This window comes from Macaca nemestrina, chromosome 20 (assembly GCF_043159975.1).
Source record: "Macaca nemestrina isolate mMacNem1 chromosome 20, mMacNem.hap1, whole genome shotgun sequence".
In the NCBI taxonomy this organism is placed as follows: Eukaryota; Metazoa; Chordata; class Mammalia; order Primates; family Cercopithecidae; genus Macaca; species Macaca nemestrina.
The window spans coordinates 43,902,760-43,926,606 of record NC_092144.1 but is presented as its reverse complement, the minus strand read 5'-3'; the positions used below and the strand labels follow the sequence as shown (position 1 = coordinate 43,926,606).

At 42.7% G+C, this 23,847-nt stretch overlaps 1 protein-coding gene across 2 annotated transcripts in view; it reads right to left on the bottom strand.

Annotated features, from left to right (window-relative positions):
- Nucleotides 1-705: 705 nt before the first annotated feature.
- LOC105495567 (ubiquitin like modifier activating enzyme 2) overlaps nucleotides 706-23,847 on the bottom strand; it is a 44,145-nt gene continuing 21,003 nt past the window's right edge. Inside the window, exons 9-17 of one of the 2 annotated variants that reach the window (XM_071086246.1) lie at nucleotides 21,360-21,459; nucleotides 18,943-19,109; nucleotides 16,450-16,543; nucleotides 16,249-16,361; nucleotides 11,272-11,427; nucleotides 9,618-9,714; nucleotides 6,081-6,186; nucleotides 3,584-3,720; nucleotides 706-1,556 (exon numbers count right to left, since the gene is read on the bottom strand). In XM_071086246.1, the coding sequence (XP_070942347.1) occupies nucleotides 1,375-1,556; nucleotides 3,584-3,720; nucleotides 6,081-6,186; nucleotides 9,618-9,714; nucleotides 11,272-11,427; nucleotides 16,249-16,361; nucleotides 16,450-16,543; nucleotides 18,943-19,109; nucleotides 21,360-21,459 (1,152 nt within the window). In that variant the 3' untranslated portion in view covers nucleotides 706-1,374. The remainder of the gene's footprint in view (nucleotides 1,557-3,583; nucleotides 3,721-6,080; nucleotides 6,187-9,617; nucleotides 9,715-11,271; nucleotides 11,428-16,248; nucleotides 16,362-16,449; nucleotides 16,544-18,942; nucleotides 19,110-21,359; nucleotides 21,460-23,847) is intronic. The other variant, XM_071086247.1, reaches the window with a different exon arrangement.

Below are 23,847 nucleotides of genomic sequence, written 5' to 3'. Positions count from 1 at the left end.
ATGAACCTGGGAGGCGGAGCTTGCAGTGAGCCGAGACTGCGCCACTGCACTCCAGCCTGGGCCACAGAGGGAGACTCCGTCTCAAAAAAATAAAATAAAATAAAAAAACACCCACTGCCATTAGAAGCTTTCTTTTATTTACTTATTTTTTGGAGACAGGCTCTTGATATGTTACCCAGGCTGGCCTTGAACTTCTGTGCTCAAGCCATTCTCCTGCCTCAGCCTCCTGAGTGGCTGGAACACGTATGTGCACCACCACACAGGAAGAGCTTTATTTTACAAAGTCTCCAAGAAAAAAGAAAACAAAGTACTCATCTATGGCAAACAGTGATCTTCTGAACCTTTTTTGAGATGGAGTTTTGCTCGTCGCCCAGGCTGGAGTGCAGTGGCACAATCTTGGTTCACTGCAACCTCTGCCTCCTGGGTTCAAGCAATTCTCCTGCCTCAGCCTCCTGAGTAGCTGGAATTACAGGTGCCTGCCACCACACCCGGCTAATTTTTTTTTAAGTAGAGATGGGGTTTCACCATGTTGGCCAGGTTGGTCTTGAACTACTGACCTCAGGTGATCCACCTGCCTCAGCCTCCCAAAGTGCTGGGATTACAAGCGTGAGCCACTGTGCCCGGCCGAGTTCTTTTTTTAATGGAAAGAATTTGGCATTCCTGCAGTAGATAAAAGGCAGCAGAAACAGAAACTGCAGGCATGTGTAACAAGAATGCAGATGCCATTTATTTGGTCCATAAGTATAGTCGTTATTTGAGTTTTACAAAACATCGAATATAAATAACCTGAAACTGTAACAATACACAAAAATTGGCTTCTTACACAGACATACCAGGCAGTACAAACTGAAAACTTGAGTAAATTAACATTGTTTTACATTAATATACATAGTGCCATTTAACATTTAAAAACAAGTTTCAATGCATAGCACTTGATACTTCTTTGAATCTGTTTCAATCAGTTAAGAGTATGAAAATGGTTAGATCTAGGCTAAAAATAATTCTTCTTCTAGCCAAAAATAAAGGCATAATATTTATAACCAGGTATCAACTTTACTAAACCACAATATTTTGAAACTATTAATGATACCTAAGGGTATTTACATTAAAAAGGCAACATGCATTGTGTTGTTTTATCTCATGACTGGTTATGCATACACTTTGTTCAAAGGGTTTTTAAACTATATTCCTACTTTCAATACAGCATACTGCAATGTGTCTAACAGTTCTAGCAAAAAGAATGCTTTCAAAGGGAGCAGAATAATTTTCAAGTCACTGGTGTCAATTTTTTCCCTTTGGAACAAAGGACATAACAATCTGGTTCTGCCCAGATAAACTAAACAGTAAGAGGGTTCTGTTTAGAGGCGTTTCTGTTCAATCTAATGCTATGACATCATCAAGCTCTTCCTTCTGTTCTAGACGTGACCTCTTTGCACTGAGATTCTCTTTCTCATCTAATTTCCTCTTGCGGCTTCTCTCTTCTTCACTGACGTCAGCATTATTTGAAGAATCTTCTTCATCCGAATCAACTATAAGAACGTCATCTTGCTCTTGAGCTTATTTCAGAAAAAAGGAAAAAAGAAAATGGGTAAAAGCGTGGGAGTTACTTGTGCTCACCAGTATTTTCTGTAATTGAAAGCTGACTCTTCTAATATACACCAAACTTAAGAATGGCTGCATTTTCACTTTACACATCATGTATTTCCATACTGTTTTAAATCTTTTATATAATAAGCACCTATTTATTTTCTAATCAAAACAAAAAATTGTGACAAGCATTATGTAACTCAAAGGACCCATTACACATCCTTGATTCTACCTCTACCTTCTCCAACAGAAGAGCAGAGGGAACATATTCTAATAATGGTAGTAGTGGTAACAATAACAACAATACAGCACTTACAATGTGCCAGGAACTGTTCTGAGCACTGTGCATATGACAACTCATTTAATCATCACAACCCTATAAAGAAGATCACGATTATCCGCTTTCCAGGAAAGGAAACTCAGTGAATGACTTCCCAAGCTTACACAGTAGCAGAGGATGAAGCCAGGAACCATCCCCAATGCAAAAATGATACTAAAGGTGGTTTTATCTCCTCGTCCAACAAAATCAAAGGCAGAATACCTACCTTACTCATGGCTGTAACCCTGGAAACCTACCCACAGTAGAGGATCAATAAATGTACATTTCAAATTATGATTTTGGAAAATCTACCATATAGTCTCTTCCTCAAAGGAGGATGATGGACCTTTCTAATTTCAGTGAGGGGGAAAAAAAAACAGGTTATGAACCAATGACCCAGGCCATAATCTGAATGTTCATCTTCAAAAATCTCAAGAGAACATTAGAGCCAAGAGTAAACATATTCCAAAGAATGCCACAGACAGGGTCAAAGAAATGAAAACAAGTAAAAATTTGGTAACTTTTTGTTTCCTAACTAAAGGAAGAGAGGGAGCAGAGTAAATATTCAAATCAGAACACAGTAAAGAATCAGTTATTTGGAAAAATACCAAGCACCAGCACTGGAAATCCAGGGGAAAGGACTATACCCAAGGCATACTGGTGACGAGGAAACTCTAACATGCCTAAATTCCATACTTACCAAGCATTTGTTCACTCAAAATAGTCAGATGCATGGATTTATTGCTCCTAAATAAAACAAGCATACAAAACCCCAACCTGCTACTACATAGGCTGACTGCGCACTAGTAAACTCTCATTTCAAACTGTAAAAACCAATTAACAAAAAATAACAAAGTGTTCCTATTTTCTGTAAGAAATTTCCGTAAGAATTTCCCCCAGTCTTAAATGACTTTTTGTTTTGAGGTGGAAGTCTCACTCTGTAAACCAGGCTGGAGTGCAGTGGCACAATCCCGGCTCACTGCAACCTCCGCCTCCCGGGTTCAAGCGATTCTCCTGCCTCGGCTTCCCAAGTAGCTGGGGCTACAGGAGTATGCTGCCATGCCTGGCTAATTTTTTGTATTTTTAGTACAGATGGGGTTTCACCGTGTTGCCCAGGTTGGTGTCGAACTCCTGGGCTCAGGCAATCTGCCCGCCTCAGCCTCCCAAAGTGTTGGGATTACAGGCATGAACCACTGTGCCCCGCCTTAAATGACTTTTTTTTTTTTGGAGACATGGTCTTGCTGTTGCCCAGGCTGGAGTGCAGTGGTGCGATCATGGCTCACTGCAGTGTTGAGCTCCTGGGTTCAAGTGAACCACTCTAGCCTCCTGAGTAGCTGAGACTACAGGTATGCGCTACCATGCCTGGCTAATTTTTTTTTTTTTTTGTACAGATGGGGGTCTCACTGTGTTGCCTAGGCTGTTCTCCAACTCCTGGCCTCAAGTAATACTCCCATCTTGGCCTCTCAAAGCGCTGGGATTACAGGTGTGAGCCACCACACCCAGCCCTTAAATGTCTTCATGGTTCATAAATTCAAAGCTCCATTACAACAATCAATACCAAACCAATACACACCTCTAGTAGTTTTATGGATTTATGGTCAATGTTCCTAATAATCAGTTTGCTTTTATTCTTGCTTGGTGGGTGTTTAACAACCTGCTGGCTGGGGCCATACTTACCTGTGGAGGTAGAGGGCTGAGCTCCATCATCACTGCCATTGGTTATGCTTTTAGCAACATCTTCAGCTTGTTTGGGTCCCACTTTTTCCGGGGCATCACCAACAACCTCAAATTCAACATCCTTTCCTAGGTCTTCACTGTAGGAGAATCACACAGGTCACTGCTATGACTATTTACAAAGCAAAGGAGCACCAGAGAAATCCTGTTGTTCCTCAAAGCATACACTATGTACACACCAAATATGTGGATCCTAATTTTTTTTTTTAATTTTTATTTAAAAAAAAATTAGAGATAGGGTCTCGTAATGTTGCCCAGGCTGGTCTTGAAATCCTGGGCTCAAGCCATCCTCCCACCTTGGTCTCCTAAAGTGCCGGGATTACAGGCATGAGCCAACCATACCCACCTTGGATTGTAATTTTCAAAGAGCTAAACTTACAATAAGAAAGACGGTACACAACAATTTCTGTGATAATCTACATGCACTTTCAAATCAGGGCAAGGTTTTGGTTTTTTGTTTCTTTAAAACAGTAAATTAACTTTTATTGCTAAAGCAGAAAACTGAGTCCAAAACTCAGTGGCCTGAAGTGGTAACTCTTAGACATGATTTCTTCAGCCACCATGGAGTGCAGCAGCGAGATCTCGGCTCACCGCAACCTCTGCCTCCCAGGTTCAAGCTATTCTTCTGCCTCAGCCTCCCGAGCAGCTGGGATTACACGCAGCTTTTAGATACCATGTGGTATTTCCACTTCATTGTACATGTCCTTCCACTGTCTTTTCTTTCACAAGTGAAAACAAGCATGCCACTTACATCTAACTAGTGTCCAACTGAAGCAGGACCGCTTTGACTCCATTATACAACTGTGAAATACACTACTTACTAATAACTCTCATTCAGTCCTTCCTGTCATTTTTTTTTTTTTTTGAGACGGAGTCTCGCTCTGTTGCCCAGGCTGGAGTGCAATGGCGCAATCTTGGCTCACTGCAACCTCGGCTCCCAGGTTCCAACGATTCTCCTGCCTCAGCCTCCTGAGTAGCTGTGATTACAGGCACACGCCACCATACCCAGCTAATTTTTGTATTTTTAGTAGAGACGGGGTTTCACCATGTTGTTCAGGATAGTCTCAAACTCCTGACCTCGTGATCCGCCACCTCAGCCTCCCAAAGTGCTGGGATCACAGACATGAGCCATCACACCCGGCCTCCTTCCTGTCATTTTATGCTTTTTATAAACAAAGTATGAAATGCAGTTCTCTCCAAATAGCCACACAAACACTATGCATGTTTGTATACTCATGAAAATACTGACAAAATAACTGGACACAGGTGGCAGCACCACTAAACCCTTTGTTTGTTAGATGCTACCCAAAAACCCCAAGTCAGGCGCAGTTCCACCACGTCAGTGAGCATGAACAAAAATGCAACCTGGTCAACACATGAATATATAAGCAGACATGGTAAGATACCATGTCTCTCTTAACTGTGCTATAGACTCAGGAATCTGTACAATTCTTTTTTTTTTTTTTTTTGAGATGGAGTTTTGCTCTTGTCACCCAGCCTGGAGTGCAATGGCGCAATCTTGGCTCACTGCAACCTCTGCCTCCCAGGTTCAAGTGATTCTCCTGCCTCAGCCTAAGTTTTTGGGATTACAGGCGTGTGCCACCACCAGCCTTTGGGCAGGCTGGTCTCAAACTCCTGACCTCAGGTGACCCGCCCACCTTGACCTCCCAAAGTACTGGGATTACAGGTGTGAGCCACCGTGCCCGGCCAGTACAGACAATTCCCAATATTCTTTTGCTATTGTCAAAAAATCACAAACGAAATGATTTGTTTTATGGGAGAAATACTACGTTTTTCTAGAGAAACTTGAAAAACAATTAATAATTTTATTCCAGTTTAATTACTATAATGAATTCGCCTCTGTTTAAACTGTTCAAACACCTGGCCTCTAGCTCTTCCTGATCAGCCACCACTGATGACAATTACTCTTAAACATTTTTTGCTTATTTCTTTTATTTCTGAGTTTGTTTGTTTTTTTTAAGTTGGAGTCGCACTCTGTTGCCCAGGTTGGAGTGCAATGGCACAATCCCGGTTCACTGCAACCTCCACCTCCCGGGTTCAAGGGATTCTCCTACCTTAGCCTCCCAAGTAGCTGGGACTACAGGCGCCTGCCACTATGCCTGGTTAATTTTCGCATTTTTAGCAGAGACGGGGTTTCACCACGTTGGCCTTGAACTCCTGACCTCAGGTGATCCACCTGCCTCAGCCTACCAAAGTGCTGGGATTACAGGCGTAAGCCACCACACCCTGCCAATTTCTGATTCCCCAAATTTTCCTGTTGGTCAAACATCACGGAACTCAGTGACCAACTCGACCAAATATACGATACAGTTTCAAATGAACAGCAGGGTTTAAGGATAAGAAAACACTTTTCCTCCATTTCCTCTAAAGTTTATATATTCAAATAATTTCTTACAATTAAAATATTAGTAGCTCTTACCTATGAAGGATGTTGATCAATAAAGTATAGTCCTGGAGGAAGTCATCTGCTTGAAGCCGGCTGCCATTTCTAATTCCAAATTCTGACAACTTCTTGTGATTATTAGCTAGGAAATGTGAAAATAATTTAGATAGTTCAGTTACATCTTCATAGAGCAGTCAGGTTTGTTTTTTAAAAAGCTAAACCTCTGTTATGGGGCTGAATTGTGTCCCATCCACCAAAATCCAAAGCTTGAAACCCTAATCCCTAGTATCTCAGAATGTGATTGTATTTGGAGACAGGACTTTTTAAAGGAATGATTAAATTTAAATGGGGCCAGTAGGGTGGGCTGTAATCTGATCTGACTGATGTCCTTATAGGAGGAGGAAGGCAGGCACAGTGGCTCACACCTATAATCTCAGCACTTTGGGAGGCCAAAGCAGGATTGATTCCTGAAGCCCAAGAGTTGCAGTGATTGCACCACTGCACTCCAGCCTGCTGGGCAACAGAGCAACAAAATTTTTTTCTTAAGACTCTGTCTCCAATCAATCAATCAATCGCGAAATTTGGACAGAGACATCAGGGATGTGCACCCCCAGAGGAAAGGCTATGTGACACAACAGAAAGGCAGCTATCTGCAAGCAAAGGAGAGAGGCTTTAAAATAAACCAAACCTGCCAGCACCTTCATCTTGGTCTTCCAGCCTCCAGAACTGTGAGAATGTATTGTTTAAGCAACCTGGGCTGTGGTATTTGTTATGGAGGCCCTAGCACCCTAAAACATTAAAACACTGGGAATTCAGTCTTAAAACACTTAACTACCGAAACTACTTCAAGGGGACCAGACTGAGAAATTCTGAAAACTTTTCCCCATTCAAATCAATTTTTTTTTTAAGACAGGGTCTCACTGTGTTACGCAAGCCGGAGTGCATCCCAGGCTTGAGCGGTCTTCCTACCTCAGCCTCCAGAGTAGCTGGGACTACAGGTGTGCACCACCATGCCTAGCTAAAATTTTTTTTTTTTTTTTTTTTGGAGACAGAGTCTTGCTCTGTTACCCAAGCTGGAGTGCAGTGGCACCATCTTGGCTCACTGCAACCTCCACCTCCCAGGTTCAAGCGATTCTCCCACCTTAGCCTCCCGAGTAGCTGAGATTACACGCACCCACCACCATGCCTGGGTAATTTTTGTACTGTTAGTAGAGACAGGGTTTTGCGATATTGGCCAAGCTGGTCTCAAACTCCTGATCTCAGGTGTGACCCACCCACCTCAGCCTCCCAAAGTGCTGGGATTACAGCCACAATGCCCGGCCTAATTTTTGCATTTTTACAAGAGATAAGGTTTTGCCATGTTGGCCAGGCTGGTCTCAAACTCCTGGCCTCAAGTGATCTGCCCGCTTCAGCCCCTCAAAGTGCTAGGATTAGAGGTGTGAGCCACCGCACCAAGCCCAATTTTCTATATAACCTCAATTTTCAATCCCCTTCTTTTTTGTCTTTTTTTTTTTTTTTTTTAACATTTATTTCATCGTTTATAAGGAAGACGTTTAGAAAGGTTTTCCCTACACTGACACCCAGAACATACTAACGGTTTCTCCTAGTTCTTTTCCAGATCTGTTGCTTGCTTTACCATTTTTATCACCAGGAATGCCCTTGGCATTCTTACCCAGATTTCCACCTCCAAGCCCTTTCACACATCTCCACTGACTGCAAACCTCTTGGAACCATCACATTCAAAAGGAAAACCAATTAATATGGGTTCTTATTTTGGTGATTTAGCATCACCTGTGAAATCTTGTGCTGGCCTAACAACGCTGCTAACATTATAAGGCTATTCCTCAACTGGGCTCCAAGTTCTGACTTTGCGAATCTCAAATCTATCACCTGCCTCTGCCTTAGTAAAAATCTCTCAATCCCCTCCTCCCTAACTAGCTCCCTGCTACTCCCCTGTTTAAACCCTGGTGGCAGGTGGCAGTGAAATACTGCCCCTTCCTCTGGAGGGTAGGGGTCAAGGGAGAGGAGGAAGACACACAGTGCACGTATGACAAGAGAGACTCCAACCTCACCACTGCTGCCAACCCCTCAGCACCCCAGCTTCCAGTGAAACCAAATAATGGGCCACTCCCAAGGCAGTTTAGGTTGTTTCACAAGCTCACACCTTTACAGACAGATGTTCATTCTGTCTAAATGCTCTCTTCTTTGTCCAGTGAGTCCCAACTATTTTTTCAAAAACTGACCCAAGGGCCCCCCCTCTCCTATTACTCCCCCTCCCTTTCACAAAGCTGAGTATACTTTCCTTAGATTTGTACTGTGTACACACTCTTTCTACAGTTTTCCTTGGACTATGCTGAATTCAGCTGTTGACAACCTCCCTTCTCCTTCCAGGCCGCAAGGCACTTCAAGCCAAGGTCTGTTGTCTTATTCATCCTTGACTTATGAATACCCAAAACTATGCCTGTCATACAGGACTCCACACATATTCTGATAAGTGCTGTCTCACCCTCCAAACCACATGTATTTCTGTACAGAACGGTCACACTGAGAAGCCACTGAGATTCCTGACCAGTTTCCATTTTTAAGCTAGCATGTGAAAGTGCTGGCTACAACTAAGGGACAGCATATAATCACAGACAGACTTTTTTTTAAAAGTCAGCTGGCTAGAATAAGGCTTGAATACTCAAGTAGACTCCTAAAATAGAGCACCACACAGCCAAAACATGGCCTCCAATTACACATGACCTAATAGCCCAAACAATTTCTCAACAAGCAACTACAACCAAGAAGAACCCTGACACTAAACCTGCATTTAAAGCCTTAACATCTGGATCCCAAAGTATGAATAAATGACCAATGGACAAATAGGTATGAATTAACTCAATATACGGGGAAAACACAGGGCCTAGAACCTTTGAAAATAACAGTACACTGGCAAAAACCGGGACATGAAAAAACGAGAACAGCAACCCAAATGAGCTGCAAAAGTGACCGAGGAGGTACGGGATCAACGAGTAGTCTGAAGGAGGAATAACTACGACGCAATTCTTACTATGAAAGCTTCAACAGAATCAAATATATTGTACCTTGTATAGCAAATGCATCAGCAAAAGGGATGACCTGCTTGAACTTTTCAAAGGAAAGATCAGAAAGCCAAAACTGGGCACTGAATTTCAATAATCTTTCTGCTATATAGAAGGAACAGGCTACCAAGGCTTGCCCACTCTTGGAGAAAAATCTCCAAATGCCTTAGAACCCTCCCCATTGTGATTTGACGGAAAGAACAGTCTTCTCATCACAAGGTTAGCTCCCAGGATCCATGATACTGGCAAGGAGGTTCCTTGGAAGTGGACAAGAGCACTGCAGTCACTGCAAATGTCTGACATGGAGCTCCCAAACATGGAAGTGTGATGACCCCCAGCAATGTCACCTTGAAAGAGCACCTCCATGACCAAACACTGCCACTCTCTGTAATATTGAGTATCATATACAGTAAATGAATCAACTAATGTGCACTCTTTCCTTTAAGCAGTCTCCTCAATGAGAGGAGTGAATAAATGCAATGTATGATACCTTCCGTCTCTCCCTCTTCGGAAGATATTAGGATTGTTCCTTTCCCATCTTCAATTTGGACATCTGGTGCTACCATAGCAAATTTTTCTTTCACTATCTACAAAAACAAAACAAACAAAAAAAAAAAACACGGATTCAAAATATTAATGTAGGTAATTAAAGATCATAAGAAATCCTAGACTTCTATAAAGGCTCTTACTTTCCCCTTCGATTTATTGGAAACCGGCCAAGTCACTCTTCAAGATCCCTTAGATCAAGCAGGAAAGCCGTGAGGATTCACCTGAGTCCCATCCCCGCATCTGACCACTGATGCGGATCAGATCCAACTTCATCCCAACAGGGGACTAGGAACTCCCTGGCCGGCTCCTGCTACTTTGTCTTTCCCTGCAGATTAGGTAGTGAGCTACACACACTTGACATATTTCATTTCAGTCTCTGTGCCAACCCTGTAATGGCAGGGGTTTGATAGATGGAATCATTTCTCATTAACCTGACTCTCAGATAAGCCTCCCCATTCCATGCATTTAGAGAAGTGATAATATTCTGTTAAATCCTACCAGCTCCTAAAAAAGAAGGAAAAAGGGAGGAACTCTCTATAGGTCTAAGTATCCTACAAACAGAGGAATTACCTTTAAGCTCAAGAATCAGGAGATACCAAAGATAATTATTTTCTAGAAAAGAAACTGGGGCAACCACCCTCTGTTGTACCTGCCACTTCCCTGACCAAAACATAAGCTCAAATCAATCCGTCCTGTGTAACCAGTTTCTGGAAGAAAGGCCATTCCCTATCAGGCAGCACTGCTATTTGAGAAGGGCTGCTTCCTCCTCTCTCAAGAGGCATGTAAATATGTAGCATTATGATGGTCACAACCAGAGAACATCATGAAGTGATCTCAAAGTGGAAAGTGACACTTTTGGGTCATAAAAAAAGAAAACCTCCCTAATACACAAATATAGCCAATTTAACAGGAACTTAAGGACCAGACCATGTCCTAAATCCCCATTTCTTCCCTCACTTCAGCTCCAGAGGTGAACCCAGGTGTGCAAATGCTCTACGTCCTCAGGGACTAACTTACCACACCAGAATCAGGTCATATTAGTTAAGTGTGTACCACCACCAAGTCTCAACTCAGACCTCAGAAATAACAAAAGCCCCCTAATTTGCTGGGAGTGGGCACTGTCCAACATGCACAGAACCCAAAACTCTGCAAATGACTTATACCCTTTAATACAAAGCTGGTAACTGGGGCTTTGCTCTACTGGAAATGCAAACTTTGCACTGCATGCAAATACTTATCTGCTCACTGCCACAGTGAGGACCATTCAAGGATACCTGTTATTTGTCAAAAAATACAGAATTTACCCACTGTCTGGGAAGCAAAGAGCAAAGATGTCCTCTGCTTGCAGTGATACTGTGCCACCACTGTGCTGCAGATTCCAGTCAAATACTCCCACTCCGTTCTGGGATGTGAGGCACTTACTCTGGAACCACAGACAGAAAAGCCTGCAGGTATCCAGAAGGCAAAATAACCCAGGAAATCACAGCAACACATCTCTGCAGTCGGACTTTTTCAGAGTCACTAGCTAGTGTTTGCCTGTTATCACAGTAATACTGTAAAAGCAAAAGGAAAAGAGACCCAGGCCTTGCACTGACCTTGTCTTGTAAGGTGAGAACAGTCACTTTATGGACATTCAGCCGCACAGTCACCTCTGGCTTGCTGGCACATACGTAACAATTGGGGTTGGGAGGATCCAGTGCACAAGGCACAAGAAGCTTCTTTCTTGGGTTTGGTTGTTTATTCAAAAAAATCTTTGGAGGAGAAATAACAGGCAGAAATCAGAAACGTGTGCTATAATTTTATATACCATACAATCTAAAATTGCGTTTACCAGATATCCAATAAAAAATGACTTAAAAATTCCCTTCCAGATGGCAAAATGGATCAGGAAAATCATGAGCTTTTTAGGAGTCTAGTTTTTCAACCTTCTTTTCTAATCAGCTAAAGGCCAGGCTTGCTAGCCTTGCTGAAAAGACATCTCCTTGTATTATGTAACACTCCGTGTTCTTCTGCAACCTAATTTAGCAAGAGTAAGGGCAGAGGCATGCTCATCTGTGGTGCCTTCATTGTATCAGCTGCTGGTGTCCCTCCCTGAGGCTATTCTTATCAACCAAGTAATCTCATGACAAGACCAACACATTCATTTCTCCAGTTAACAATAATGCCTTTCACAGATGTCTAGAATCAATGTCACTGCCTTCCCAAATTTTCTGATTATAATAACATTTATATAATGAGGGAAAAAAATAACGTATTTCTGGCAGTATATGTACCTATTTACCATTCCTCTAATACTAAACAAAAAAATAATTAAGAACCAAGGCAGATATAAAAATTACATTGAAATTAAGAAAAGCTGGCCGAGACGGGCAGATCACGAGGTCAGGAGATCGAGACCATCCTGGCTAACACGGTGAAACCCCGTCACTACTAAAAAATACAAAAAAACTAGCCGGGCGAGGTGGTGGGCGCCTGTAGTCCCAGTTACTCGGGAGGCTGAGGCAGGAGAATGGCATGAACCCGGGAGGTGGAGCTTGCAGTGAGCCGAGATCCGGCCACTGCACTCCAGCCTGGGGGGGGACAGAGCGAGACTCCGTCTCAAAAAAAAAAAAAAGAAAAAAAAGAAAAAAAAAAAAGAAAAGCTCCAAGTTCCTGCTACTACTAAAGTTTGGAAAACACTAGCAAGATCCAACACAAACAACTAATGTCAGAAGACAAGAAGTTGAGGCACGAACCTTTATCTTGTGACTACAATGTAGTGTTAAGTCTGCTAAGAGGAATGAATTCTAAAGGAGTACTCTATGGATTCCCCCGAGCATACAGAACTAAATCCCTCAAGAGACACTAAAGCCCTCCTCTGTAAAATAGCTTCTCCCTACAATGAATACTGGCAGGTAGAAGGGCTAGAAGCAAACTGCCCAGGCCAAGCAGGTTACAGAGGCAGAAAGATTTGTTTGATTTTGGGCTTCACTGGGAAGTTAAGTGTGCTAAGGGAAACTGACAATAATAAAAGCAATTGCTACCACGATTAATACCTGGGCTAACATTAATCCATGCTGGAATTCATTTACAAATGTAAACAAATGAAATCCAGATATATTACTATTTTTTCTTTTGAGACAGAGGTTCACTCTTGTTGCCTGGGCTGGAGTGCAATGGTGCGATCTCTCGGCTCACTGCAACTTCGCCTCCTGAGTTCAAGTGATTCTCCTGCCTCGGCCTCCCGAGGAACTGGGATTACAAACTTGCGCTGGGATTACAAACTTGCGCCACCATGCCCGGCTAATTTTATTTATATATATATATATATATATATATATATATATATTTTAGTAGAGACCAGGTTTCTCCACATTAGTCAGGCTGGTCTCGAACTTCTGACCTCAGGTGATCCGCCCACCTTGGCCTCCCAAAGAGCTGGGATTACAGGCGTGAGCCATTGTGCCTGGCCAGATATATTAATAGTCCAAGAGTGACATGGAGCTAAGCAGGCAAAGAAACCAGAAGGATGTGATGGGAAATAACATACATTTTAATAAGTTTAGTAGTTTGTACACGCCTGTAATTCTAGCACTTTGGGAGGCCAATGCGGGCAGATCACCTGAGGTCAGGAGTTCGAGACCAGCCTGGCTAACATGGTAAAACCCCGTCTCTCCTAAAACTACAAAAATTAGCCAGGCATGGTGGCGCCCGCCTGTAGTCCAAGCTACTGGGGAGGCTGAGGCAGGAGAATCGCTTGAAGTTGGGAGGTGGAGGTTGCAGTGAGCTGAGACTGCGCCACTGCACTCCAGCCTGGGTGACGGAGCAAGACTCCATCTCAAAAAAACAGATACCCAAAAATAAAGTTATTAGAAATTAAAAATATATACAATAAAAGTTTAAGTAGAAATGACAGACTGGGCAATTTGATTCTGTTCCTTCAAACTGAAATTTCATGAAAATAAAATATTTTAAGAGTGCATCGAGGCTGCGCGCAGTAGCTCACACCTGTAATCCCATCACTTTGGGAGGCTAAGGAGGGCGGATCATTTGAGGCTAGGAGTTTGAGAACAACCTGGGCAACATGCTGAAACACCGTCTCTACTTAAAATACAAAACTTAACCATGTGTGGTGGCATGTGCCAGTAATCCCAGCTACTCGGGAGGCTGAGGCAGGAGAATCGCTGGAACCCAGGAGGTGGAGGTTGCAGTGAGCCAAGATCACACCACTGTACTCCAGTCTGAGTGACAGTGAGGTTCCGTCTCAGAAAAAAAAAAAAAAAAAAAAAAAACAGGAAGGAAGGGAGGGAGGGAGGGAGGGAGGGAAGGAAGGAGGGAAGGAAGGAAGGGGGGAGGGAGGGAGGGAGGGAGGGAGGGAGGGAGGGAGTGCATCAGGCCAGGTGCAGCGGCTCACACCTGTAATCCCAGCACTTTGGGAGGCCAAGCTGGGAGGACTGCTTGAGCTCAGGAGTTCAGGACCAACCTGGACAACATAGCAAGACCGCATCTCTTAAAAAAAAAAAAAAAAAAAAAAAAAACACGGCCAGGCGTAGTGGCTCACGCCTGTATGCCTGTAATCCCAGCACTTTGGGAGGCCAAGGTGGAAGGATCAGGACGTCAGGAGTTCGAGACCAGCCTGACCAACATGGTGAAACCCCATCTCTACTAAAAATACAAAATTTAGCCAGGCATGGTGGCGTATGCCTGTAATCCCAGCAACTCAGGAGGCTGAGGCAGGAGAATCGCTTGAATCCAGGAGGCAGAGGTTGCAGTGAGCTGAGATCGTGCCACTGCACGCCAGCCTGGGCGACAGAGTGAGACTCCATCTCAAAAAAAAAAAAAAAAAAAAAAAAAAGTGTGTATCAATGACACTGCAAAGTAAAGAGTACCATTGCAAACTAGGTATTTTTTGAAATTTCTGAAGGTAAATGGGTCATTTTATTTCAACAAAAAGGGGAACCTAAACAACAGTAAAAGTATTGGCTAATATTTCCTAGGAAGCGTTCTTGAGCTGGTAAGAAAGTGAAGTGTCTGCAGACATAACATCGAAGGAAGGAATCCAAAGAGAACATCCAAGTAGTGTTAGTCTTAAGAGATACACCTACCCCACCCACCACTAGGGTAGGAACTCTTAAAATAGGAGATCCTTACACAAAGCAAGGAGCTGAAAGGACAGGAGAAAAATACTTTCTCCATAAAAATTATCTTAAACTTGGTGCTTAGTGGAGGGGGAGGAGTATCTTCCCATATAATTCATGACAATAACACACGGCCCGTTCAGGTTTGTGGTCTGAATACATAAGTATTGAAAATCCTAAAATTAAGAATTGAAAAGTGGTCCTCTATTGGCAGTGCCCCAAGCACCCACATATAATAACCAGAAATGCTTTTTGAAGAAATACATCTACAATGGGTTCCTAAAAAATTACCAGACACAATTCTAATACAAATTCAGTTTTTAAAAAATCATAAACCATACAAGCGAAGCACTATGAGAAATAGCAGAAATGACAGCAGATTCACCCATAAAGATCTCAGACACTAACATGATCAAAAACTATAAAATAAAATTGAAAAGAATGACTCAACAGAATGACTGAAGAGGGGACTATAAAATGATCAAGCGGCCAGGCGTGGTGGCTCATGCCTGTAATCCCAGCACTTTGGGAGGCCAAGGCAGGCAGATCATGAGGTCAGGAGATGGAGACCATCCTGGCTAACACGGTGAAACCCCGTCTCTACTAAAAATACAAAAAATTAGCGGGCGTGGTGGCGGGCGCCTGTAGTCCCAGCTACTCGGGGGACTGAGGCAGGGGAACGGCGTGAACCCGGGAGGTGGAGCTTGCCGTCAGTGGAGATAGCGCCATTGCACTCCAGCCTGCACGACAGAGCGAGACTCCGTCTCAAATAAATAAATAAATAAATAAATAAATAAATAAATAAATAAATATAAATTTAAAAAATAAAATGACCAAGCAAATTTTAAAACCCACATAGCACTCTCAGAATTGAAAAACAGCTGAAACATCTTCTTTGTATAAGGACCACACAATGAATTCTTCCAAGAATTCAGCAAAATTGGAAATGTTAGAAGCAAAAGCAACTTCTTTTTTTTGAGACAGTCTCACTCTGTCGCCCGGGCTGGAGTGCAGTGGCGCCATCTCGGCTCACTGCAAGCTCCACCTCCCAGGTTCATGCCATTCTCCTGCCTCAGCCTCTTGAGTAGCTGGGACTACAGGCACCCGCCACCACACCCGGTTAATGCTAATTTTTTTGTATTTTTAGTAGAGATGGGGTTTCATCATGTTAGCCAGGATGGTCTCAATCTCCTGACCTCGTGATCTGCCCGCCTCAGCCTCCCAAAGTGCTGGGATTACAGGCGTGAGCCACCACGCCCGGCCGCAACTTCTTATTTCATTTTTGTTGCAATTTCCAGGAAGCTTAAACACACTCACTTGGTAACTAGAAAAATTAATTTTCCAGTGCTTTAAACCAATTTTATTGTTTTCATTTTAAAAATTACCTGTTTAATGTACTTTTTATTAATGATTTTTAAAAGGGGGTTGAATATAAATGCAAACAGAAATACTCACTGTTCTGCACTGGTCTATTTTTCCTGATAAAATCTTCAATCCTTCCAGTACTATCAACCCAGCAATCACTGCATTAGTAGTAGCAATAGCAGGAATAATGTTCCCTGCCATTGCTGGAAAAAAAAAAAGATGAGTATGTTTTGCTGCTTAAAAAAACAACTTCAAGGTTTTAGTGATACAACTTTAGTACAAATAACTTACACTTGATATCAAATCTACTCTTCATATTCATACTGAAAATATGCATCCTGAGGTTTGCAGCAGAGGTGACAAAATCCATTGCAGATGGGTCATCCTGCCAATAATTTAAACAATTTAACAAGTTTCTCCACAAATTTACTATTCTGAAGCATTACTTTCAGAACAATACTTTCATGTGTTTGTAACACTGTAGGCTTTCAACTAGAACGAGAGGGTGCTGAGCTAGGACCTCACAGTAGCATGGAGGTGGGCTAAGTAGGGGGCGGGGTCTTATCATCCGCTCCTCTGGTTCAGTAATGACTCTGATAAGAACACCAAAAACCTGCCGGGCGCGGTGGCTCAAGCCTGTAATCCCAGCACTTTGGGAGGCCGAGGCGGGCGGATCACGAGGTCAGGAGATCGAGACTATCCTGGCTAACATGGTGAAACCCCGTCTTTACTAAAAATACAAAAAACTAGCCGGGCGTGGTGGCGGGCGCCTGTAGTCTCAGCTACTTGGGAGGCTGAGGCAGGAGAATGGCGTGAACCCGGGAGGCGGAGCTTGCAGTGAGCCGAGATCATGCCACTGCACTCCAGCCTGGGAGACACAGCGAGACTCCGTCTCAAAAAAAAAAAAAAAAAAAAAGAACACTAAAAACCACCAGCTTCTAGGAACTCACTACAGCCTAAACAAAGGCACCAGAGACTCAGGTTGTACACCAGAACCTCAATTCTACTCACTGACAATGGCAACCCTTTCCTGGGTCCATTCATTAGTAATGAGAAGGTTGCTGGACAAACAGAATCTGGGCCAAAAGATGGGTCATTTAAGAAAACTGTTATAGGCTGGACATGGTGGCTAACACCTGTAGTCTCAAGCAATTTAGTAGGTTGAGGCTAGCAGATTGCCTGAGCTCAGGAATTTGTGGCCAGCCCAGGCAACATGGCAAAACCCTATCTCCACCAAAAATACAAAAAATTAGCCAGGCATGGTGGCGCACAGCTAAAGTCATCCCAGGTACACGGGAGCCTGAGGTGGCGGGATCGCCTGAACCCTGGACGCAGAGGCTGCAGTGAGCCAAGATAGTGTCACAGCACTCCAGCCTAGATGACCGAGTGAGACCCTGTCTCAATTTAAAAAAGCTGTTTCATTAACACTTCAGAAAAACCTGGATGACTCTTTTTAGCTCCCCTTTGCCAAACTTTCTTCATATGCGCCACTCTCTCATATGTGCTGTTTCTTCAGATAAGGCAATACAAGTTTTTCCCGTTAACGATTTATATTTTTTCTGAGACTATATCCTAGTCTCTAGATTTCAGCAAGGCTTCCTGCTTTGAACTGAGAAGATACTACCCTGGTCTAAAATTCAGAGGCATCACAGAACAGAAGAAAAAACACTGATAGCACAGCTCTTTACGTACTTATTGGTTCGCTGTGAATCCTCAGGCAAGTCAAATTCCCTGAGTCAAAATCCCTTAATCTATTAAATATGAGAAATTATATCCGTATCTCATAAGGTGTGGTGAGGACTAAGAATACTGAATACTCAACACAGTGTCTTCCCTAGGCAGCTGTCTTATCACACCCATTCCATGTGGACTTTACTCAAGAGGATAACAATTCCCGTTCCGAGGGCTCTTTATTTAGCCTCTGTGCACTGATGAAAACTTCCCAAATCACTAGCATAACAACAACAATGAAAATATGAAAAGTTACTCTTTAAATATCACAAAACCCAAGAGACTAATGTTTATAAGAATCCCAAGAATCTAAATATACTAGCTTCATTTTAGTGTATTTAGATGTCTGATTCAACCAGTTTCAAAATCTGTACACACAAATTTTTCTCAGGTTTCTAAAATTGGCCTTTATGCCTTAAGACCCATGACTAATCTTTACCACCATTCCTATCTCATACAAACTTTATGAGATAAAACACTTTTAGCCATAGATAATACTGATCACAATTAAGTAAGATTAATTCATAATATCAAATCTCAAAATATGACATAACTGCAGAGTACTATTAAATATGATTTTAACGTCTAAGAATAATTACATCTCATTTTTATATCAAGAGCTCCTTCAGACTTCTGAAACAGTCACAACTATTTCAATTCAAAGACAATCTTACTACTTTCGAGGGCAAATCAGGCCAATGAGATGTTTTCTCCAAATGATTTTATGACTTCTATGAACACATCTACACTACACAAGAAACATTTCACTTTAATATATTCACATTATTTTTCTAGTCAACATAATTATAAACCCCGAACACATCACTAGAATCCCAAATGAAGTTTTATGATATTGCTTGAATTCATGTACAGAAAATTCAGCTCCATACAGCAATTAAAGCTGAAAATATCCAAGCCAAATTTAACATATTTCCTCAAAATCTAGTAAATATTCAAAAAATGACTAGCTTCTATTACACCTCAAGAACTAACCTCAAGAACTAAAACACACTTTTGATATGTAATTACTTGCCACACATTGTCAAAACGAACCTTATCCCATATGAGCTCAGCTCCATCCCCCTTTTCTGCTAAATGAACTCTCAAAGTCTCAATGCTCTTTGAAAAAAGGCGTGCATAGCTCTTTACATCTAGAACCTGCTGGTCTTTCAGGCCTAACTGGGGTTCATTCTGTTGATCTGTTGCATTCGTTTCTTCTCCTTAAAAAAAAAAAAAAAAAAAAAAAAAGTATATATAATATCAGAAATTTCACTGATAAACATCATTCCTCTACTGTGCTCTATTTAACAAGTTCAATCCCCACCATTAAGAAATCAAATATGAAATAAATTCCATTAAAATAATTATCATGGGACCGGGCACAGTGGCTCACGCCTGTAATCCCAGCACTTTGGGAGGCTGAGGCAGGTGGATCATGAGGTCAGGAGATCGAGACCATCCTGGCTAATACAGTGAAACCCCGTCTGTACTAAAAATACTAAAAATTAGCTGGGCGTGGTGGCAGGAGCCTGTAGTCCCAGCTACTCAGGAGGCTGAGGCAGGAGAATGGCGTGAATCCAGGAGGCGGAGCTTGCAGTGAGCCGAGATGGCGCCACTGCACTCCAGCCTGGGCGACAGAGCGAGACTCCTTCTCAAAAACAAAACAAAACAAAAAACTGTTAAAGCTGAGATAGGAAAGGTACAAGACCACCTCAGAACCTCACAGGATTACTGGGAGATTCAAAGATATAATGTAGATAAAATGATAAATAAGCATTATGCCCAGCACCTAGTGAGAACTCAGTAAGCGGACACTACTAGAATCGTAATTAAATGTTTGATAACTATCCCCAGATTGTTGAGAACTGCTCTAAAATGATATCCCAAGTCTCCCAGGATCTTTTACGTTTCAATGCGTGTTATATTGCTGTGCATAAATTAATCCTAATATAGTTCAGATAAAGGAGAGACAAGAAGTGTTGAAGGGGAGTGGGATGAGAAAGCAGCCACAATTGTTTTCCTGCATTTAAATTTTTTTTTTTTTTTTTTTTTTTTTTGAGACGGAGTCTGGCTCTGTCGCCCAGGCTGGAGTGCAGTGGCCGGATCTCAGCTCACTGCAAGCTCCGCCTCCCGGGTTCCCGCCATTCTCCTGCCTCAGCCTCCCGAGTAGCTGGGACTACAGGCGCCCGCCACCACGCCCGGCTAATTTTTTTTTTTTTTTTTAGTAGAGACGGCGTTTCACTGTGTTAGCCAGGATGGTCTCGATCTCCTGACCTCATGATCTGCCCGCCTCGGCCTCCCAAAGTGCTGGGATTACAGGCGTGAGCCACCGCGCCCAGCCTAAAATTTTAAAATGTGCTGGGCACAGTGGCATACAGTCCCAGCTACTCAGGAGGCTGAAGCAGGAGGATGGCTTGAGCCCAGGAGTCCAGGGATGCCTTGCGCTATGACAGCCTGTGAACGGCCATTGCACTCGAATCTGGGCAACACAGCAAGACTACGCCTCAAAAAAACTTTTCATTTCTAAAAATTAAAAAAAATTTAAATTAAAAATGTGTTTCTAGATTAAATCTTAAAGAGATAATCACAAGGATACAATGGTGTACATAAATAGGCCAGGTGCAGTGGCTCACGCCTGCCATCTCAGCTACTCAGGAGGCCAAGGCAGGAGAATCGGTTGAACCCAGGTTGCAGTGAGCTGAGATAGTGCCACTGCACTGCAGCCTGGGCAACAGAGTGAGACTCAGTCTCAAAAGGAAACACCAAGATGTACATAAATATATAGTGATCTCAAAACTTTATTTCAGGGAAAATATGAAAACACTACGTGTTAATCAATAACAGACTAGTTAATTACACTGACTGACAAAAGCAAGTTAGAGTTTATCAATAGTATGATTCCATTACGCAGTGTATACACGATTGCCTGCATCTGTGTGCATAGGGCGGACCACCAGAACACTTCTGAAAATGTTATTAGTGGCTATTTCTCTAACTGTGGGACTTCAGTGACTTTTGTTCTTCATACTTTTTTGCATCGTTTGAATGTATGAAGACATATCATTTTCTTTTTTTTTTTTTTTTTTTTTTTTTGAGACGGAGTCTCGCTCTGCCGCCCAGGCTGGAGTGCAGTGGCTGGATCTCAGCTCACTGCAAGGTCCGCCTCCCGGGTTCACGCCATTCTCCTGCCTCAGCCTCCCGAGTAGTTGGGACTACAGGCGCCCGCCACCGCGCCCGGCTAGTTTTTTGTATTTTTTAGTAGAGACGGGGTTTCACTGTGTTAGCCAGGATGGTCTCGATCTCCTGACGTCGTGATCCACCCATCTCGGCCTCCCAAAGTGCTGGGATTACAGGCTTGAGCCACCGCGCCCGGCCGACATATCATTTTCAACCAACAACGGGGCTATACAAAGACTTTAGGCAAGAACATTTCCAGCTTAGCTGTTCCACGACTAAAATGTATTCTTTACCTTGACTTTGTACTTCAGCCCAGTCCAATGGAACTGGAGGTTTCCTTTTCCGCCACAGTTTGTCCATTGTCAACAGATACCTGATGTCATCTTTAAAAAGCTTAAAAAAGAAAGATAGATCCCATGAACCCTACAATCCCTAATTGATAAGATACAAGAACATTCCATTGCTGATCTATTATATTACACTATGAAATCTGATTTAAAGATACATGTCATATACCAGCAGCATAACAATTTTCAAAAGAAAAAACATTTGTAAAAGGAAGTTCTAACAGAATCCCTACATTGAAAACAGTGAAATGCAGAAGTGCTCTGAGGAATGCAGAGTAAAGGAGCCCTGAAATGCTGACTGCCCCTGCCTTCCTAAGTCACCTCTCCAAAAGCTCCCCTAAAACTCCAAAGATCAGTCTGAAGCACAATCATACAAATAAATGTACACCAGCTCTGCGGGAACTACAGACAATCACTGAGCCTAGGGATGCCAGTCAGAAATGCCTCCAAGCTCATGGGGACATGCCAATAAAGTATACAGATTTTTAAAGTAAAGTGCTTCACAACAGAACTTCTGAACTGCAGTATCTTTAAAATGTGGTCTCCTCTCGAAATATAACCCACAGAAACAAGAGCAAAAATAAAATGAAAAAACCCCCAAACACACAATTATTACAAAAACAAAAACATTACAAGTAGACGGAAAAACTATCCTATGAAAAGATGTGCTAGAACTTCAAGTGATTTTAATATTTTTTTCTTTTTCCTTATCTGCATTTTCTATTGTTAATTTATTCAACACATTTATTGCTGGTACCAGGCAAGAACAGAAATTTGGCTATATTTAAAAATCACAGCCATTTCTATCAAAATATACTTAATTCATCAATACTAATTGAGCATCCTTAATCTTTAGAGAATAAGCCAAATATACAAATAATCAGAATACAATTTAGTGCGAATAGCACAAAGCCTTGAGTAATATAAGGATTTCTGGCTGAGCGTGGTGGCTCACGCCTGTAACCCCAGCACTTTGGGAGGCCAAAGTGGGTGGATCACAAAGTCAAGAAATGGAGACCACCCTGGCCAACATGGTGAAACACCATCTCTACTAAAAATACAAAAATCAGCTGGGCGTGGTGCCACATGCCTGTAAGCCCAGCTACTCGGGAGGCTGAGGCAGGAGAATTGCTTGAACCCAGGAGGCGGAGATTGCAGTGAGCTGAGATCGCACCACTGCACTCCAGCCTGGCGACAGAGTGAGACTCGATCTCAGAAAAAAATATATTTCTATTTTATCTAAGAAATAAGGAAAGAGTCTCCTTGTGACAGCAACATGTGAAATGGGTACAAAGGCAAGGAGATGAATCCACTATGACTTGGGTAACAAATGTGGCTGGAAACAATTTGTAGAGGATGTGAAGGCTTGAACCAACAGTTTTCTAAGCCTAAGCTCCACCTCTTTCTCTTTTATGCAACTATTACTAAATATTAGGAGTCCCTCAGATTTCTGTACTGAACCATCTTTTCATTCTATCCTCCATGGTGTATCATGTCCATTTCCAGTAGTTAACCACATCTATAAACCTAGGAATCCCAAATATAACCCCAGTTGAAACCTCTCTACTTATCTACAAAAACACTTCTCTAATGTTCCAAAAGAATTTCAAATGGGCCGGGCGCGGTGGCTCAAGCCTGTAATCCCAGCACTTTGGGAGGCCGAGACGGGCGGATCACGAGGTCAGGAGATCGAGACCATCCTGGCTAACATGGTGAAACCCCGTCTCTACTAAAAAATACAAAAAACTAGCCGGGCGAGGTGGCGGGCACCTGTAGTCCCAGCTACTCGGGAGGCTGAGACAGGAGAATGGCGTAAACCCGGGAGGCGGAGCTTGCAGTGAGCCGAGATCGCGCCACTGCACTCCAGCCTGGGTGACAGAGCCAGACTCCATCTCAAAAAAAAAAAAAAAAAAAAAAAGAGCATTAAAAAAAAAAAAAAAAAAAAGAATTTCAAATGAGTTCAAAGTTGCTGTATCACCTTCTCCTACCCTCCCCCAACCCCTATACACACATCTGCTTCCCACCTCACTTACATCAGAGAACAGCACCTCTGTTCTTTGACCTGCCCAGGCTGAAGTGCAGTGGTGTGACCATAGCTCACTGAAGTCGCAACCTCTTGGGCTCAAGTGATATTCCTGTCCCAGCCTCCTAAGTAGGTAGGGACCGCAGGCTCAGGCCACCAAGCCTGGCTATTTTTTTTTTTTTTAGTGATGGGGTCTTGCTATACTGCCCAGGCTGGTCTTGTGCTCCTAGCCTCAAGTGATCCTCCCGCCTTGGCTTTCCAAAGTGCTGGGATTACAGGTGTAAGCCACAGTGCCCAGCCAGGTACCATTTTTTTATTCCACTGACCTTCACCATATACATCCAAAATCCTGTTGAGTCTACTCCTCCATGCTCCACTGGGAGTACAGATGGCTGTCTCCAGATTATTCCG